Source organism: Ischnura elegans, chromosome 4 (genome assembly GCF_921293095.1).
Source record: "Ischnura elegans chromosome 4, ioIscEleg1.1, whole genome shotgun sequence".
Classification (NCBI taxonomy): domain Eukaryota; kingdom Metazoa; phylum Arthropoda; class Insecta; order Odonata; family Coenagrionidae; genus Ischnura; species Ischnura elegans.
In genome coordinates this window covers 5,074,299-5,096,089 of record NC_060249.1, presented here as the reverse complement: position 1 = coordinate 5,096,089, position 21,791 = coordinate 5,074,299, and the positions used below count along the sequence as shown (strand labels likewise).

At 37.9% G+C, this 21,791-nt stretch overlaps 1 protein-coding gene across 1 annotated transcript in view; it reads left to right on the top strand.

Moving 5' to 3' along the window:
- LOC124157012 (tafazzin) overlaps positions 1 to 21,791 on the top strand; it is a 56,535-nt gene that overhangs the window by 17,289 nt on the left and 17,455 nt on the right. The window contains exons 3-4 of the mRNA XM_046531477.1: positions 3,608 to 3,756; positions 20,789 to 21,001. Coding sequence (XP_046387433.1) covers positions 3,608 to 3,756; positions 20,789 to 21,001 — 362 coding nt within the window. The remainder of the gene's footprint in view (positions 1 to 3,607; positions 3,757 to 20,788; positions 21,002 to 21,791) is intronic.

The following is a 21,791-nucleotide window of genomic DNA, read 5'->3' as shown; positions in this document are numbered from 1 at the left end:
CCTCAAGCTGTTCATACACCTCATCTACTTCTTTCTCCCTATGATTACTAGTGGGAATATATACTTGAACTACCACAAGGTTGGTGGGTCACGCCTAGATTTCTACCACAAGTATTCTATCACTTACCTGATATATTCCTACCACACGCTTACCCATATTCCTGTTTCATTCTAAAGCAACCCCTTGTTGATATTCTTCCCCACTACTACATACATATTACCCCATACCAATCACTCCAATAGTCCCCACCATCCTTCCACCTCACTTTGCATAACCCTAAGATATACATCATCCCTTTACCCATGTCCGTTTTGATATTTTGTAGTTTCCCCACCCTCATCCATGTCCTCACATTCCACGTCCCTAAGTTTATTGCTCTCTTCTTCTCCATCTTCTTGGTCTTTCTTTTTTGAGGGAAGAGATAGTTGGTAGGGTTTTCCACTTCCATTCCAATAGTGTTTTTTACGTGACACCATCACATGTACTGCCTTTGGTGAGGCTCTTACCCTTTAACTGATCTGGCATGGGTGGCCCTACGAGGAAAAATCTAGAAGTAATCCCACCAGGGGATCGGGCTGGTGTGGTGGCTAGAGTGTTGGCTTCCCACCCGGTGGGCTCTGGTTCAAATCACGGCAGTGGCAGAGAATTTTCAGAGACTGCCCGATCCCTGCTTGAGTGTTTTGTGGAGGACATTCCAAGCGCAACACTCCGTCCGTCGGATGGGACGTTAAGCCGTGGTCCCCTTTGCGCCTCTCGTTAAGAGCAGGCTAACGCCGACGCCGGGTTTCTCTCCACCCTTCCTTCCACACCCTTCCCTCGTGGCGCAAATGACCTCAGCTGTCGGTCGCCTCCTCCAAATACCATACCATACCAGTAATCCCACCAGTGCAGCTCTAGGGGACAAATATGAATGTATACAAACGCGCAAGTGTTTCCACTGCGACAAGGTTATAGCTCAAGGGAAAGGTCAGTGATATTAAAGAAGCAAAATATTTTGGCATTTTGTTAGGTGGGACTCCTGACCTGATGATGCTGTGAAGTCAGTGATGGAGTAGTTCCCAGAAATGATTGTTGCCATCGAAGCTCTTACCAACCCCTCAAAAAATATTGATAAGAGAGGATTGGCTCAAGTATTGTTTACAAATGTTTGTGACTTCTCCTTTTTGTATTAGTTGTAAATGCTGGCCAAACATATCTGCAAATTTGTGGAATGGGTTTGGAAAAAAGTGTCAAGAAGCTTAGGTATTTTCTATCATTTCTATGAGAGACTCCAGATGAACTGGTAGAGAATTCTGTTAAGTATGCAATAGAAGTATGCCAGGAGATGAACATCTCAATGGATTGCAGAGCAAAGTAAGAAAAAGCAGGAAAAAGACAGCTGTTTAGAAAGCGAGGGACTCACACTGACTCAAGATCTCTGGCCGGCCATGTTCGAATGTTTGGACTGCTTTTGTGAAGAACTGGCTCAGCATTTATCATCGATGGAGATAATTTCTTCAAAAATTGCCATCCTCAAAGCAAAGAATATTATTCACACCCCTAGTAAAAATTTGCATGACTTGACACCTAATTTAACTGAATATTTTAACAAATTGAGCTCAAGGGGTTTGGTAGAAGAGGTCATCCATCTCAGGCGAAACTTAATTGCAGTTCTACATAACCCTGAGGACTCTGAGCAATGGACAGTCCTGCAGTTTCTTCAGTTCAACTTTCTGATGCTTTACCCAATATATTTTTAGTCTTATACAGTAAAATCTCTTTGTATCATAATGGATGGGACCAAAATTTGGGCTATCTGATGTATGGAGGTTCACTATAGAGAGGTTTTAGTGGTAGGCACCATTTTTTCATATCCTTTGGAAATGAAAGGTACTACTGTCTTTTAAACCATTATATTTATGTGTTTAAATAAAAATGCATGCATTAGTGAACATATATTTATTACTTAATAACTAAAGAAAGGGAGCGCTATCGCATGATTTTTACTATGATTCAAGAAAAAAGGATGTGATCTCTCTTAATTCAACAGTCACTTAAAATGATTAGAATAGTTGGATACCTTTTCTCTTATTTACTGTTAGGTATGCTCTCATATGGAACAAAATGGCCATAACTAATGATTAAGATGAAAATTACAGCATAATAAAGGTGTACGAGAAAAAAAAAGTGTGAAGCGTATATTGCTGATAATTTCATTCCATGTATGCAATCGTGGCTGTGTTAATGGTCTTTAATCATCTTGGTACGATTTGCGGAGGTAGCTAGGCCGTCTCGGGGGTGTCTCGTTGGTATGATATGTGGGGGTTTTACAAGATGGAGGTTCACTATAGGTTTGCCTATAATTTTACTTGTAAATCTGACGGGATCGTTGGGGAGGTTTACGATGTAAAGAGGTTCACCACATAGAGGTTTTACTGTAATATTACCTGGCTGTGTATGTTTCTATTGCTTCATTTAAGAGAAGTTTTTCTAAATTAAAATTAATAAAATCTCACTTTCGTTCAACTATGATGCAATACGTGACTATGTACTGTGATTCTTGAATATCAAATCTTGTGATTTTATCGATTACAAACAGCATTGCCAGCAGGATTAGTTTTGATGAAGCAATTAACAAATTTGCCATAGTCAAAGTGAGGAAACAGACATTTTAAATCTTAAAGGCATTCTTACGTATAATTTATGAATGTATTCTTGTACCACTTATGCCGTTTCATTAATTGCTTACTGTATTATATCACAGAAATTGTAAAAAAATAAAAAACATTTATTATTTTTGTACTGAAAATTGTTTCATTTAAGAAGAACTGTAATAATGAAATTGACAGCATTTAAAATAAGAATGGAAACTCAAAAATAAATTTAGTAAAAAGTTTGGCTTCATTACAAATTCAATGTTACACCCAGACGAAGAAATGGAATTGGAGAATTAATTCCTTCGCCTACTATCATGACTTCTTCTTTAGGGGGAATGGGGTAGCAACTGCTATGTCCACTCATGGCATCGAAATTCTGTGCTACGCCCCTGGCTCTTACTCCTACGAATGTATTGATGGCCGACCCTCTTCACACTCAGTGGAAAAATTGCATTACTACCAAATCAGGGCTGTCTGTCCACACTCCATCAGATCTAGGTCATGTATACCTGCAAATGGGATCAAGAAATTGTAAATGCTTCCTCCACCTTGTCCGGTAACCTATCTCTTATTCTTCCACGTTAGGCAGTTTTCAGTAGGTATTCCCTCCCTGCTTACCCTTTTGGAAATGTTTCCTGTGATTTTCACGAGAGAAGTACTATATGTACAGGTGTGACATATGCGTGAAAAGGAACACTGAGACTGTGATGATGCTGGATGCCATTACATTGGTCCACTTCATCCTCTTTATCAGTTGCCAATCATTCCTCTGGTGTGAGAATTCCTCACATGGTTTAGGCCTGCTCAGTGCCCGAATTGTGATTGCTAAGGATATTCACACTTCGCCTATGTCGCCCTTCACTCATTGCTTTTGAGTGCCGTCTCTCTCTTGTGCACCTAAGTGTGGTGCCATGGAGTGATGTGATGTGGTCATGCTGACACTAGCTTCTCTCTTTCATTACCTCCTCAGGGACTTTGGGCTTTCGTCAGCTGTGGAGCCGTGACAAGATGCGCTGGTCCCTGACTGCCCATGACATCTGCTTCACCAATGTGTTCCACTCGTACTTCTTCATGCTGGGCAAGTGTGTCCCTGTGGTGAGGGGCGATGGAGTCTATCAGGTGAGGTTGAGGTTGGCCGTGACGTTAGTCTCCAATCTCAGTGGGGTAACTCTCTCACGTATGACAGTCAAAAGATATTGCCATTATAAAAGTACATATTTGTTGCTGTATTACTTGGTTTAAGTGTACAATTGAGTATTTCTTGATGGGAAGTGCAAGAGAGAGTGCAAGAGTGTCATAGATTTTTCCAACCATACTGTAGAATCACACCTGAGATTACTCCAATGTAAAATGAGGATGACTAATTTCCACATTGCAACGTTAGATTAATTGTGGGGTAGGTGCATTGAGACTTGGGCATCCATTGTGGCAGCCAGTGATCACATGTGAAGACCAATGTCCTTGCTGAAGGCAAGCTGCTCCTTAATGGGTATATGTACAAATGTCATTGGGCTCCATAAAAAGGTGAGCCCAGGTGCCTGTACATATGTAGTCTTCTCATGCCCTGTCCACTTGCATAGCATTCGATGGTTTGTAGTTTCATCCCCACTTTCACACTGTCCGTCGGCATTTGGCTGTCTCATAGATGTCTGCCATCTAGATGTTTCATTGCATTCATGGGAGGGACCAGTGAGTGTGTTCAAAACTGTTCAAAGTTGACTTCGTTGCTAGTCCATCTTAAGTGTCCTTGGTCTAATCATCTCCCCCCATCAATCATGTTTCCTTGTCCTGTACCAATGTATCACCCTGACTTGGGTGTTTAAGAGATTTGAAAGATTAAAATTCCAACAGAAAAATGGAATACATGCGATTCACAAGCTCAGAAATGTGCATGGTGGTGGGGTATAGAGAAATTTCTGGGTGGTGGGGTATATAGAAAATTATAGAGAAAGGTTACTAAATCACGCAATCCAGATCTAATAGAATTATCATGAGCAAGAAGTATATTACTTCATCAAAATCATTATCATTACTTGTTCAATCAGTAAATCAATGTCCTCTACTAATTCCTGTGTCTCAAGAATTTTGATTGAGTAATATACTTCTTGCTCATAATTATTAATCTCAAAATAAATATTTTGGGCGGATCCATGTTAAAACTGTGAATAAGCTGTGAACTTGGCCATGAAACCTTAAAAATATCTCAATCTTGATGATAGAACTACGATTGACTGATCAAATTCGATATGTGAATCATGTTTCAAGGTCTGGCACGCGCAGACTAGAGATGGGTCAAAAAGAACCAAACTGCCAAAACGAAATGTTCACTGTAATGAACCGGTTGTAAAATGAACAGTTCCCTAAAATTCCCAGTTCTCTGTTCATGACTGCACTGCACAGGTTCGGCATATTCGGTCCATCAGGTATGCTCACCAATAGGAATTTTGAACTGCAGCTCACTGCATCAAGTGCATGGTGGCTACAACAGATGGCGTGCAAGATGCAGTTCATCCAAGGCCATCGAAGTGCGCCACAGATGACTGAGCCCCTCCCCTTCTTTCCATACCATTCCCCTCAATCCACAAAAAAGAACAGGATAACTGCTGAACGGTTTGAATGCCCAAATATTACGAATGGGCATTCAAAATATTAAGTTCGTTTTAGCCGCTCTTTTTATCAGGGTATTCATTTTGCGGAGGCCATTCTTTTCCCCACTGCGTTCATTTTGCGGAGGGTATTCTTTTCTTGGACGGCGTTCTTTTTTTGGAGGGTATTTATTCCTCGGACGGCATTCTTTTTTTGGAGGCCATTTGTTTCCTCTGGCTGTTCATTGGGATCTCGCATTCATTTTGATTTCTTGTTCATTTGAACATTTACACTCGATGAACAGGATGCGATGGTTCGAGTTCGCGATTAATTTACGGGTGGTTTATCTGTTTGTAATTCGTGCTATAGTTCAAAGTTAATTTAAACATTAGGTTAAAACTATATTTTGATTGGTTATATTGATGCAAAAATCTATTTCAGCAAACGGAAAAGTTAAACATAAACGGCCGTATTCATAGATTTCCGCTAAAACACGCTAGTAGGGCGACTATCTTAGTTGGCTACTAAGACCTTTTAGTCGCCTACTAAGATATGGTATTCATGGATTCTATTGCGTGAGCTACTATGAGCTACTAACTTAGTATGCTACTAGCCAGCTCGGCAGCCGATACTTGGTAGCGATTTGGGTTCAACCCGCTAGGCTACGCTTGACAACACTGCATCTGACTCCTCCGCGGCGCGGAAAATTCGTAAAACTTTCCAACAAAAGCAATTGATTCAGCAAAATGCAATGAAATTTTTACTTCATAGTGGATAATTCGATGTGATATCGCATCGCAGACATATTTTTTGATTGCTGTACACAAAAATTATGCAATACCATTGGGAAAGAGTAGATTTATGGGTAATACCAAAGCATTTGTATGTTTGAGATGCAGTTATTGTTGTACAAACGGCCGTGTATTCATTGATCATATACATTAGATATTTTTTGCACTTCCGATATTTGTTTCCATTAGTGTATGCATGATTAGTATGGAAAAACATAACTAGCAACGTCAGTATTATACACATTTGTAATCGGAAAGCAGAGATACACCTCAATGTCAGAGTAGAAACGAAAAGTTTTACAATGCAGAAATGAATCACTAAGAAAATAACGTTAAGATAAATGTGTGAATCAAACATATTCATTATTACAAACACCTACGTGCGAGCAATTAGTAACATATGATTGCAACTCCTCAAATGTTAGTCAAGGAAACAAAAATCTGCTTCGCTACATTTAAATGTTTCAAATATTGACAGCGTGCGGAAATATACGGCATATAGTTTATTAGAGGTGGTTAATGTAAAAAACAAAGCATAATTAACGTAACTTGTTTCACTTATTTATTGCAGATCATATCACAAATAGCACTACAACGCACACAACATTTCACTTCACATTTCACGAGCTGTCTTTATGACACTTATAATCTGTACATTCCAAATCAACTGGTTCAATGAAAAGCTTGACTCACACTTAATTTAAAACACTAAAATGTAACTGTAGTAAAACGTGATAATCAGTTTTCCAGTCACTCTGCACACACCAAAAGAATTTGCACTCGTTGACGTTCGAAAGAATTCTTCACATCTCACTTCCCACTCATCACTAATGATTTAGAATCAGTTGATGTTATTTCACATTACCATTACGTAGACAATGAAATAAATAGGCCGAAACAAATTTTTAAACCAGAAATTGTAACATCAACAAACTTCCAATCTCACTCTCCACTATCACTCGAGTCGTAACCAAAACAAAAACAACAGCGCAACGAAATACACGAAATGTAAACAATGGAGAAAGCTCACGATGAAGTGACTAGAATAAGCATTAAATTCAAACACAACTTATAAGCGTACAAACGAATGAAAATTTATAAGCATTTGCTGTATCCCTAAAGAACAACTGCTTCAAATATGAAACATACCCCCTTCGCAAAAGCTAGTAGATACCTTTGATCGAAATGATTAAACCAGTATGGAAGGAATAAATTATTTTGTCGAAGCTCATACACTCACAGATCACTTCACTTGTTGCTTCACTCTTTAATTTTAATAGTCTTTATGCAATCAATTCACTTAGGGGTGCATTGAATGTACAAATTGTGTTCACTTACACTAGAAGCACAAGTTCACTGCAAGTCGTAGCTTCCTCGCAGCTACAAAAAACTTTCAATTCCTGTCAACAATTACACTACATACATGGCCTGCCTTACTTGAAGAATGGATTCTCGTATTCCATTTTGGCACAAGTGCGTAAAAACTCTATAACATTATACAAATAAAACCGGAGTTCGATCATCCACAACGGTCCGCCATATTTAGTAGCTCCCTTAGACAAGGCCGGAGGGCGACTAAGAACCGGCTACTAAGATAGTAGCATACTAAGCTTAGTAGCCCTTACTAACGATCTATGAATACCATTTTGCTAGTATGCTACTACTTAGAACGCTACTTAGGCGTTAGTAGCTTACTAAGGAAACTATGAATACGGCCAAAATTGTTTAAATATGTTACATCCACTACATATTTTATTACTAAATTATTTGTAATGGAATCAACTTTTAACTGGGTTATTCTGTATTTCACCCTGCATTGCTTTAAGAGGTCTGAACTGATGATTTTGGGACAAATAACCCGCTTGCAAGTTGAAAGTCCCAGCGCCACATTCGTGAGAGAATGCTGACAAAGTATTCACGGGTAGATTCAATCGACTCATGCTAAAATTTCATGAGAATTTTCTTATTGTTGAACAGAAATTCAAATATTTTGATAGTCATTTGAATGAACCATAATGAAAAAACATTTAATTGGGCAAAATATCTTGTGCGGGACTAGTTTTTACGACCTTAAATGTGGAAAAACACAGAATGCAGAAGCACTAAATGAGGATAATGTTTACATTGCTCGCTTAGGGAATGAATTGGGACCCCAAAAAATAAACGCTAAATGCCGAAAAACATTGAATGCGAAAACCTTAAATCCAGATCTGACTGTATTTATAATCTAAAGTACTTTGAAATGCATAGTTCAAATCTAATTTGATGTTGGGGCCAAATTTTTATGGTCCTGGGATATACTTCAGATTCAATCTGATATGAGACGAAGAAGGTACGACGCACGTGGAAGGTACCTCTTCAGTTGATGGAGGATAATTGATCACTTAAATGGCCACAATATTCTTCTGTTCATCCATAATTTCTACGTGCCACATAACACAATTACAGCTCCAGGGTTCCCACTCAACCGTGAAAACCTTAAAACCGTGAATTAGCCGTGAATTTCGTCTACCGTGAAAAAACATGGAAAAAGTCGTGAATTTCGTCCTTAAACCTTAAAAATCTCTCAATCTTGATAATAATACCTTCCCAGAAATTTTCAACTTCGTTCGTAGCCAGCGCACTTCTATTCATTGTGGCGAGCATCATCGCATGGGTCAGAAAAGCGTGGGAACGAATGTTGCCTGAAGAAAAAAAAACATCTTTCCCCAGGGCAGGCCTTTTCTCTCCCCCCCTCCTGAAATATGACACCACTTCTCATCAGCTTGTTTACTTTCCTCGACTGGCTTGGTTTCCCCTCCCTCGGTCACTCCTAAGTCCCCCTTCCATCCAATTAGGCTTCCCACTGGCTGCAGCGACCGCTTTCGAAACTAAATCTAGATGGCATTTGTGTCGAAAAATTTGAACGTATATTCAACACCCTCAATCCTCTGATTGGAAGACCGCTAACCTTGACAACCTGCTATTCGCTGTGGACATTAGTGATGGGCAAAGTTGATCATTTTGGTGATTCAATCATTTTGACTCGAGTCACATAAATGATTCAATCAATTGATTCAATCAATATGATCGAAAATACTCAAATGAATCAAGATCGAAAAGACTCAAAGGAGTCATGATTGAAAAGACTCAAGGGAATCATGATCGAAAAGACTCAAAAGGAATCAAGATCGAAAAGACTCAATCAATGGATGTAATAAATCACTTTGAATAATCGAATAAATACTGCCTCATCTGCGAAGATCATTGGTAACGCTGATTGCTATCCATATTATCATTTCATATACTATTTTGATTGTGATTTACTAGATCAGTAAATTACATTGCAAAAATGAAGGAAGTGGTGTCATGAAAATATTTGGGAAGGCAAAACTGCCACAGTTTCTTAACACTAATAGAAGAATTTCTAACTATATATCTCAAAATATAACACTAAGTACACCACACCCATGAATCTGATCTGCAGGATAATTTTATTAACGGCACAGTAAAATGTTAACAGCTTTAACTTCTACTTCTTAACGTTCTCCTACAATTTAAGAGTCATCTTAATATTTTCCTTTTACGTGTATTGGTGTTATTAATACTTATAACTGTTGGAAAACATATAAGAAAAAGATTACACAAGTATTCAGTTCTGTATAACATAGTATTTAATTTTCTCACAACTATTTCTGCCCTGTCGAAAAGAGATCAAGCACCGATCGTTCCAAATTTTGAAATAAACCGGAAACCGGGATGATTGATATGATACCGGAATTCGGAGTGATTGATGATTGATGATCGACTTGTTTAACGAAATGAATCATGAGTCATTTGATTCACCTAGTGATTCAATCTTTTTGATCGAATCGTTCATGATCGACCCATCACTAGTGGACATAACGCTCCCTGAGTTTGAACCGGGCGACAGCGAGCTTTCGGCGCGACGTAACTAATTCTCGCGCGTTGCGGCCTGAAAACGAGAGAAAATTTCCGCTTATGGCAACACAGCATTACACGATTTTCGCATGCGTCGACCTGGGACTTGCCAGTTTTACGTCGCAACCGGAAAGTTTGTGTGGAAATATTTGACGAGTAATAAAGTAAAGTGAAAGTGAAAATAACATGTTTCAGCAGGTATTTTTTATGTCTTTATATATTTCAAACCAAGTGAATTAAATTTACCTAATTGCACCTATCTAAGACAAGGTATTTTTTCCTCCTAACTCCTGCAGAAAAGAGGGTTCGTCTTACAATCGAATGCAAAATTCTCGACGTCAATCGGGTTGCATAATTTTCGTCAGGAAAAATTATGGATACCAGAGTTTGTCACCTAATATATATAGCTATACAACGAAAAATCAACGTCAAAAATACCTGAACTGTAATTTAGCTTATTTAATTTTGTGTTTAAGTGAAAAACTATTGCCATTTTAGGCAGCAGGTAAAGCGTGCGTGCCAATCAATCGCCGGGTGCACTTCTGCCGTGTCCGCGAGATCGCCTGCTTTACCCTGGGTTCGGCTCCATTCAAGTTAGAGCTTGATCAACTTACAAAATGTTTGTGTGATTGATTACAATTTACCTAAATTTTAACCAGAGGCGGATCCAGGATTTCTTTCTGGGGAGTGGGGGAGCACAAGCAAAGCCGTATCCAGGATTTTGTTCCTGGGGGGGGGGGGGGGGGGGGGGCACAAGGATACCTCATGATACAAAACGAGCGCAATGATAATATGACCGTATTCAGAATAATGCATATTTTTTAAGTGTCTGGGGGGAATGTGCCCCCGTGCCCCTCCCTAGATCCGCCGAGGATTGTAACGTTAAAGCCTCAATGCCGTCGCGATATAAACTGCTACAAAAGTCATTCCATTTTTTCCAGAGCAAAAGTATGAAGGGAACATGATTTGCCTCTGATTAGAGAAATCGATTCAGTTTTGGTTTCAGAGTATTACGATAGCAGAGAAAAGAAGTCATTACACTGCCGCTTTCAAAAGAAAAGTTATACGGTGGAACCTCGATCTATCGTTCCCGCATTGATCGTTCGCCGTTTCTGGTCCCAAATAAAGTTCCTTATAGACAATGTAATTTTTTCCCGCATCTATCGTTCCCCGAAGTATCGTTTCTCGCATTGATCGTTTGATAATTGCGGTTCCGACGCATAATTTTCCCGCATCCATCGTTTGACGAAAATGAGACGAAATAAATACAATGTGTCATTTATGGCTAATAACGACAAGCACATAGTTGGAATCTTCCCAAGGGATGGAACTACCATTGGGAGAAGCTCAGTGCCGTGGGAAAGTAACACAACACTACCTGAATTATATTTAAAATATATTCATTAGACAGGAACAATTCAAGTAATAGACTATTTTTGGCCTTCGTCATCTATCTCACAACCAGTCACTGCGCCGGCGAATGCGGTTGTTTTAGGCACAACATGCACATTGCTCTCGTGAATACGTGTACTGGAAATGGTGTTTGATGGATAAGAATTTTTACATCAGACTGAAATCCATAATAGCAGTGTAAATGCCGAGTGGAGAGCAAACTTTTTTTAGTGAGGTGGCGTTTTCCTTCAGAATTTTGAAAGAGATATGGGTCGAATCAACAATATGACCTTTGTGTCTTGATAAAGTACTACTATTCCTGTTATTATCTAAAATATTGTTTGAAACCTTTAATGAATATCTTAATTACTCGCCAAAATCCTGCGTTTCCTGGGACATAGGCAACCTAGCAAAAAAATAAAGCATTGATCGTTTTTCCGCATTCATTTTATTATCGTTTCGTTATTAGGAAAAAAAAAATTCCCCTAGTGGAGTTCCAAAAAAGGAGGGTAGTCTTAGATTTGAGCTAATACGGTGTATGAAATTGTTTTTCGATTTATTATGTTCTATAAACAATTTTCATAAAATATTTTCCGTTAAATAAGAAAGAATCAATTTATTATATTCTATAAACAATTTAAATAAAATATTTTCCGTTAAATAAGAAAGATTGGGGTAGGGGAAATTCGGCCACTGTGCAGTAATAACAACGTGCGCAAAAAACAATCTCTCGGCGAGGAATTAAAAAAGGCCCTCGGGTGTCCGGACGGAAGCAGGTCCGAAGGGTATTCGGCGTCCAGGCAAGAGCGCGGTTGGGCTGGTCCTTTTGTCGGCCCTGAATTTTGCAAACGATAGATCAAGTCATAACAGATATCACTTTTCATTGCGGCGTTAACATTCACGGCGTTTGTCGCGTACGTTAATTTTCTGTTCATATACGGCCAGTGATTTTCTTATTGTTGACTTATTAACGGACCGTGAAAACCTGAAAAAAACCGTGCAAAATCTAAAAAATAACCGTGAAAACCTGGAAAAAGCCGTGAATTTTATTACTCAAGTAGAGTGGGAACCCTGAGCTCAATTGAAATTAAATTCGGCATTTCAAATAATGAACGGTATCATATCCGTGATACAAGGTTGATCTTCGATTCTGAGTTTTCTCCCTGAACATTGAAGGGCCACAATAATAGCGTCAATAATATACAATGAATTTGACTGATTAATTTATAGGTTCAGTGGCTTATTTGTGTTTCTACTTTCATAATTTAAAAATATTTCGTGCAGTTTTTTAATAAATTTTTTTGACCTATTAGTAAGTCTTCCTCCTCCTGCACTTGACTTTATATAAGAGGTACTCTCCATTTCAGCAACCAACTCTCTTCCTTTTTGCAGAGTATTGGATTCGTCAAACACTTTCATTTCTCTTAGCCGCTCTTTCTCTTTGATTGTCGTCAATACAGTTGACTGCAAATAACCGTACTCACGTGATAAAGTGCTCAACGGAGCACCCTCATAATGTTTTGTCACTATCTCTTGTTCGGCCTGTAATGTAATTTTCTGCTTGAGATGCACTTTGGAAGACAAAGTCACTTCAAAAAAATTGTCACAGTAAAACCACAAACTTCTACCAATCTGGAATTATGAAAGCGGTTTGAACGTAGAGAGATTCAGTGTATGAACTACAGTAAACTCTCGATTATACGAAGCAGGATTTTACGAAGTTTTCGATTATACGAAGTGATATTGCTGTCCCGGCGAAAAGCGTATGCTAAATACAAGGCACTATTCCATTGTACGAAGTTTCGATTATACGAAATGTTTTGAAATTACGAACCTCAGCTCGGTCCCCAGGAGCAAATGGCATTCGTTTATATGAACTACGGCGAAATATTTGTCAACAAAACTAGTTACGCCAGCGTAAGTAGCTAAAAAAATCAGCGCTTCCGACTGTGGTCCATCAAGTGTGAAATCGTAAGTGATAGTGCAAATTTGGAAAGAAAGTGTTCGCCTAAAACCTCACGGAGGGAATTTAAGGGAAGTAGGAGTTCAGTAAAAATATCGCGACTGACATAATGCCCCTATTTATGTGCCTATTCGTAAAAATCGCATCGACAATACTTCGTAGTTTAACATGTCAGGAATGTCGTGCGGGGTATTTCGTACACTCCTACTTAACCCTTTGCACTGCTGTGAACGTACCTGGTACGTTCGCAAGGCAGGCTGCTGTGAACATACTTCGAAGACTACTTGACAACTTTTCGCCGAAGCACTTCGAAGGGTCCCTAATCCGGGACTTCGAATCCGGGAATCAAATTAAATGCAGCAGAAAGAAATGAGACGAAGTGATTAAACTCGTTGCTTCGAGCCACTTGAACTCAATACGATGTGATTGGTAGTGAACCTATTTTGCCAAAAATATGGAGCGGTTTGGAAGTAGGCGTGCTAGCTTGGAGACTGTGAATAGAATTGCTGAAACTAGCGTTACCAGTTTTGCCACTAAGTAGTTAGCAGATTCCTATCTCTGAAGCCAGGCATGTTAGTGTGGCATCATGCTTCCAAACAAGGGGGGTAAAGGGTTGCACTTGCAGCCGAAGAGAGAAGACTTAAAGTTGTGAACATGTGCTGTTGGTGGTGCAGTGCAAAACTGCCCACCTTAGGGCCACTGTTGTGCTCTGCAAATCTTCCCCGAGTATCCCTACTATGTTGTCTTGCTCTTTAATTAATTTAAAAATATAAATAAAGTAATACTCACATTACTGATGGTTGCTTGCACATTTACCTTACATTCAATTTGCCTATCGTCCTATCTTGTTAAATTTACGCAGTGCAGCATTAGGATTTGGGCCCCAGAAAATCAACGGTCAGTGTGGTGACTGTTCACGACTGTTGTGGTTGGCTCAGGAAAATGTCTTCGTTTCTGGCTGCCAATGAAGTGAAAAAAGTACAATTTTGAGAGAAATAGCTCGATAACGAAGTGAAGATGATAATTCTTAATCACGTGGACCATAGTCGTAACTTTCACAAAAAGAAATAGCAAAGAAATATGACATATCATCATCTACGCAGCCTAATATTTTAGTTCGAAGAGTTGCCATTGAAAAAGCAGCAGTTGAGGATGCCAAAGAATGAAGAAGTGAATGGTTTCACCAAGCTAGATCGATTGGCATCCATCAACAGTCAGCATGTTACAGAAGAAGTGGGATGAATAGCCATCTCTTTTATTTGAGTTACATGTAACATCAGGTGAGAGAATGCCAAATTATGTTTTATCATTCATCCTTTTAAAGAGCTTTTATGTATTCCACCCGCTATCGCTTGCTGTGTAATGGAACATTGGTTGAAGCTGGATGAGATTAACTTTGCTTTTGTTTCTGGTTTTTATTTTGGGAATTACTCCTGCAGAACTGATCAGAAAAATGGTGGAACGTGTATATTAATTAGGAACAGTATTTCATCCCAAGCAATTAATCTTAAAAATGTGATGCCTACGGACAAACATCTCGTATTCTTGATCGTTAAGTTGACGTCGTTTAATGTGGTTGTCGTTTGTATATATCTTTCACCAACTGGGGATATTAATCTTTTTGTACACAATTTGACGATTCTACTTGAATCAGTACTAAAAAACTAGAATCCTTGGTAATATGTGGTGATATTGACATCAATTTCTTAAACGAAGGATGCCACAAGGTTTGGAAAGTAGTAAATCTTTTGAACTGTTTTAACTTATCACACTTCATTACGCCCCCCACCAGAATATTAAAGTACAAAGAATCTGTTTTGCATCAAATTATAACCAAAATTGCAATAAGTAATTTTTCAGTTAACATTTTTGACCCTGGTTTCTCATATCATAAACCCATTAATGTAGAAACAAACTGTGATCTAATAAACAACCCACAGACCTTTTGGATGCATAAGCGGTGTTATAACAATGAACAATTACTGCTGTTTGATTTCTTGCTGTAGAATGAAAACATGGAGGAGATCTTCCATGCCGATTCATTCATAGCAAAAATCGAGGCTTTCCTAAGTAAATATCAGTATATTTTTGGGACTACTTTCCTGAAGACATTATGTTGAGTAAATAATAGTAGCTCAAAAAAGAATAGTTGGCTAACTTCTGAAATAATTCATCCGAGCAGACTTAAAAGAGAGTTATACTCTAAATACATAACTTCTGTACTTACCTAGTTAGGCAACCTATCTAAATTTGAGGGTAATTTTCCCCAACAGCTTAAAACGAGTATATTATATCCACTTTTTAAAAAAGCGGAAAGAAAAATCCTGACAATTACAGACCTATTAGTCTTCTCTCAGGCTTCTCAATGATTTTTGAAAAAATTATGCTCAAGCGTCTTATTAATTTTCTAGGCAAAAATGCTACCATCACTTCTTCACAGTTCGGCTTTAGACAAAATAAGTCAACTACTGAGGCACTGCATGAGTTTTTTAATGATACTTTGAACAGTATGGATGACAATAATCAAACTTTGGGACTCTACATTGACCTGACAAAAGCTTTCAATACAGTAAAACATGATCTGTTGCTTGAACGATTAACAAAATATGGCATAACTGGACTTGCAAACAATTGAATAAAATTATATCTAACTGACGGAAAACAAATGACGCAAATTTCTCGCTATGATGCCTGTACCAACTCAATTAAAACATTTTCCTCAAGCACGAAAATTGTGATTGAAAATGTGTCCCTCAAGGCTCAATCCTTGGGCCTTTCCTATTTAATTTGTATGTAAATGAATTGCCAGATAATCTTCCTGATGTAAAAACTGGTCTGTATGCTGATGACAACAGTATATTAATACAGGCCCAAAACTACCTTTCTCTGCAAGAAAAAATAACTAGAACAACCCATAGTCTTCAAGACTGGCTTCAAGAAAATACGCTCTCTATTAACCTAAAGATGTCAGTTTGTATTGATTTTAATTGTCATTTTCAACCAAATGTGAAATTAGCGAACTTGGATCTTTGTTTTGTAAATAATGTAAGTTTTCTTGGTGCAGTTGTTGACAAATCCATGAAATCGAGTCCACATATTAAAGGGTTAAAATCAAAGTTATCCTGTGTTATATTCCAAATTAGATACATGAGGGCCAGTACCCCTATAAGTATTCTTAAATGTTTGTATTCTGCCAATTTCCAGTCCCTCATTTCGTACGGAATTATATTCTGGGTTAATAGTAATCACAGTTCACAGATCTTTAAGATTAAAAAAAAAAAAGGTTTTACGAACTATGTTACAGTTACCGTATAGGGAATCATGCAGAATTCACTTTAAAAACCAAAAAATCTTTACATTATTATCTTTAACATTCTGGTATTTATAGAAATAAGTATAAACTCTTTTGTTAAAAATAATGAGTACCTTAGCTACAAAACTAGATCTAGTGATAAACTTCATGTCTTACCGAGAGACACAAATCTTTGCAGTGATGGTAATAATAATAATAATATTTTATTGCGTGGAGATCTTGGTACATACATGTTCCATGATATACGGCACGTCAATGGTCGGTCCATACCATAAAGGAATAAAATTGCATAAAATTCAGAGTATTAGGAATATTGGACCCCTTGGGGAATTTATAGGAAACTGAGAACCTTACTACTTTGTGAAGTTTTTTATACTGTGGATGAGTTCTTTTTTTTTCTAAGAAACCAAAATGGATTGTTATTTATGAAATATTGGAAAATTGTAAAATATTGTAAATATTATCACTCCTAAAACCTGCATAAAAATGTTCAATTTTAAATGTTTAAATTTTCCAATGTGAAAATATTAGTGATGGGTCAATTCCAAAATTTTATCGATTCCGATCCCGATTCCGATTCTGACATTTCGATTCCGATTCTACCGATACTGATTCCATCGATTCTGATGCCATAGGCTCCAAGAAAAATAACACTTAATTTCAGGCAACAAGAAAACCACTTTAAAAAATATTACTCTGTGAAAGAGTCGGTTGACAAAAGCATCTTTCATATCATCACCATGTAATTAAAATATAATAGCTAATTTCTTAACACCTGAAAAGTGGTGTTGCATGATAGGTATCACTTTAGAATATTAGCACTCATGTTTAAATTTAAAATAAAAGTATCTCCTTTAATATGCATCTTTTATAGATAATATTTTATCATTATCAATAATGTCTCACAAATTTAGTCTCATTTTACAGACTTTAAATTTTTGCTCAGAAAGCAAAGCATCTTCACTCTGTCAGGATTAAGCCTATTGCATTTTACATCACATATTTTTCCTGCAGAAATAAATGTCTTTCACTGAACACAGTGGATGGTGGTATGGCAAGAAACCTCTTCGCTAATACTTTAAGCCTTGGGTAGGAGATACAAGTCTTCCAGTATTTCCCAGGGAAGGAATTTGGTGGTGCATTCATTTCTGATAAATAAACTTCCACTTCAGCTTCAACAGTGTTTGCTATGGTGACTTTGGGTACTTTTCCAAATACGTAACTCTATCTTGACCATATACCTGTCACAGGCTCCCTAGTCGATCTCGAGTCGTTGAAAATTACTCGCAAGTATCGAGGCGAGTATGATAATTTCTGAACCAGGCAATACAGCAATGCATACTATTCTACTCCAATACAATACAATATATTCTACTCCAATTTTCTATGGTGAATGTCTAGCCTAATGTAAGATGGAAAATATAATGAGGATCGTTGATGGCTATTGTCAGAAGTAGGAGATGAATGAAAATTAACGTCTTCAATAGTTCCATGGGCACAATTGAAATTGATGAACCTCAAGTAATATGTCTACCATTTAAGTCGTATATGTATCCAAACTACAAGGGAGAGCCCTGAGTATAGTCATTTTCACAGCTATAATAAAGATTACATACTACATATATGAATCATGTAATATTTGGCCCTTTAAAATTCTCAAGCAGAAAAACCAATTATTCTACATGCTCAGCCAGCAGGTTTTGACGTCTCCATGTTACAGTATTACTGCCTGCAGAAAATTGCCTTTTGCTACACACTTGTGTGACTGGGCAAGTACTTTCCCGTCAAAATTGCAAGATTTCGGAGACTTTGGAATTTTTATTAAAAATTGTATCAACGATTTTTTTGGATCTTAAATCTTCTGGAATTCAAGAGGACGAAGCGAACGAACTATGGAACTAAACTTTAGTTTTTTAGAGCCAAAAAAATTCTATACTTCTCACGTCATTCAATCAACCTTAAAATCTATTGCATCTATTGCAGCTATTTTAAGTTATCACATCGGACGGACTCAGTAATAAAAAAAGCTAAAAGAGCCTTGTGGTGTGAAAACTCCCCCTTCCGCGCGACTCACCTCGGCGAAGGTGGAAAGAGAAAAAGGGTATCGGTTGTTGCATTTCATGGAAACAGTTCATTTTTCTCTCTCTTAAGCATGCTGACTCAATCTCTTCACTTTACTTCAATACTCGAGCCATATTTCTTATGCGTGGGATGGTTCCGAAAAATATCCAATCCTTAGTATTTTTACTCGAGTAATGCGCTAAATGGTCAAGTCGATCTATACATAATCCTTTTTAAAATCCTCAGTTTAGTGTTTTAAGTCAATGAAGACGATTATCCAATCTTTAAATGACGATTTTCAAGACTAATGTCTGAAAAAACTTGATAAATCAGTTACCGAGCCTAAGAGTTCCGCGGCGTGTAGCTCAGTCTTGATGTGCGATTGAAAAATCGCACTTATTTCCTTCGTCGCAAACTTTTTTTCCACGATTTCAGATTAGTATTCTTTAGAAATCACTACTTTATATTGTGGTTCAAATTTTCCGAGTTATATTTTTCGTAAACGAAAGATAATGTCTACTTTATGTCAAATTTCACGTGAAAAACGGGTCGGCCATTTCGAGTTGTAAAACCAGACAGATGAGGGCCAAAATCTTCAAAAGTCATTGGAAGTAAAGGCAAAGCACATGTCAAAGGAATATTGCGTTTTTCATTACATAAAACTCATACCAACGCAAAACCACCTGCATAAATTCAAAGATTTTTTGGGGAAAAACGATATCTCGCGTGGCATTGAAAAATTGGTCATCTTTGGGCCCCTGTATCTCACTAAATAGTCGTATTTAAGTTAAATGGCATAAAAATCTGTATCTGGTAATGATTTATGAGTATTTACGCCAATTTTCAAGTCTCTATCCCCAAAAAGGTCATTTTGGACTTTAATCCAGCTTTTTCCGATTTCGGACCAGTGTGCGCCGGGCAAAGAAGACGATCGGCCGTCGCGGCTGGCGTAAAGGTATTCGGCGCCCACGTCGACAACTATAGCACAGTCTAAACATGTTTAGACTTTGCTATAGTTTACTATAACTATGTTTAGACTGTGACTATAGTGTATTCGGAAAGCTGAAACTACCAGGCCAAGGCGTTAGAATGACATATCGGCTTTAAAAACTGCATTATTACATGAGTTTCATGATAGCGCTTCCTAGCCTCGAAAGCTCTGTAACCTTAACTAATCGACTCGACATTCGTAATGCTATATACTCGAAACGCTCGAGTCGAGTACCAACTGCTCGACTCGATTTGAATTTTCGAGTACTCGCACATTCCTACAAGATATTTGTTTTGTTATTACGATTACGTGGCGCGAAAATTCAAATGACTTGGAAACGCGGTCTTATATAAATTTGTGGTTTCAAGTACTACTGGAATCGGAATCGATTTTTCACCTTGGCAAGTACTCGTTATCGATTCCGGTTCTTGGTCGAGAATCGAGGAATCGAACCGACCCATCAATAGAAAATATAAGTCCTTTGGAATGTGAATTTTGAATCATTGTACTGTAAAGGATTTTTTATTATGACTGTTTTATTATGACAAAGCCTAAGTCTGCATTATGTATGACGAAACAGGTGAATAAAATATTATTATTTGCTGTATCTACCTCCATTGCTGCAATAATAATTCATGAAATAGGAAAATTGCACTATTTGGCAAAAATTAAAAAGTGCTGTAGTCGGTTTGAAAATTGGGTTCTCAATGTATCACGTGAACTAGATTAATTTGAGAAAAAATTGATTTTACAAAAATAAAATGTTTGCAAAATGAATTTTTTGACCCCCAAATACACCTGAAAAGCAGAGGCAGTTGGCAACACTGTAATAGATAGAAAATCTAGTATTTTGACAATTTTTCCCAGTATTTCAGACAATTGAAGAGGAGGTTGGTTCTATGGCTTTCTGTTGTCCTCTTGCCTGTTGTCCTCACCCTAAACCTTTCTATGAATCAGTGATTCAGTGGTTGGAAGTGGGGTTTATAGTTTGTAGATATAAGTATGTCAGACTCATTGCAAATACCACCTCGATGGAATGAAATATAATGCCATTCTCAAGAAGTTTGTTATGAAGAGAGAGGCAGCTGATGCTTACATTAGTGGATGCTCAAATAAGATGAACCTCGTTGCAGGAGGCGATGGAGTTTTGCGTGGAGCAGTTGGGTCATGGTGGCTGGGTGCACATATTCCCCGAGGGTCGTGTCAACATGACGCATGAGAGCATGCGCCTCAAGTGGGGCGTGGGGCGCCTCATCCTTGACTCACCGCACCCACCCCTTGTCCTGCCGCTGTGGCATGTTGGCATGGATGGTGTATTGCCCAACCAGGAGCCCTATTGCCTCCAGGTATGTCCATATGTCCCCGTTGGGAAAATGTGCTGCACACTATATCAAGTAATGATGATAATGGCAATAACGTTTCCTTCATGAGGTGATGCCTTTTTACATAGTCATCAAAATTGCACAATTATCACACTTAAAATAAATGCATATGCTCCATTAACATTGGATCAAGAGTAAGATAAATAATGCCAAACAGGTAGAAAATAAAACTTTATTCATACCAATGCAAGACAAGTAAGTCAAAATTATTTAATTTGAAAAAGTGGTTCGTTAGCCAGTCACTAGCACTAAATGAGAAACGCATAATTAAATAAGCACTCACATGTGAGTGTGTGACTTCCTTAGTGCTTGTGACACGGCTGTGCGAGACTCTCGACCACCTGACCACGGTCGAGACGAGACTTTAATTTCTCGGCATTGTCGGGACGACTCTCTCAGCATGGCAAGGGCCTTGCCTGGATTGAGAGTCTTTATGAGACTCGAGAAGTCTCACCCCTTTGAGATTTCTAGACATCCGTGGAGACTCCCGAGTTCTCGCAAAAAATAAAACAATTTCTATTTTAGACACTGAAAATAATTTAACAAAAAGATTATTTAAAGACGTGTTACATATTTCAAATACCAAAAATAGTTGTAATAAAAGACAGACTGACAATTTAAGCATTTATTCTTATTTAACTAACCAAAATTGACCGGTAAGCATGAACCTTAGTTACCATAAATAAACTGCACTAAGGTACATTAAAAATTCTATAGTAAAAATGAACTGTAACTGAAAATGCCCAGATGAAAG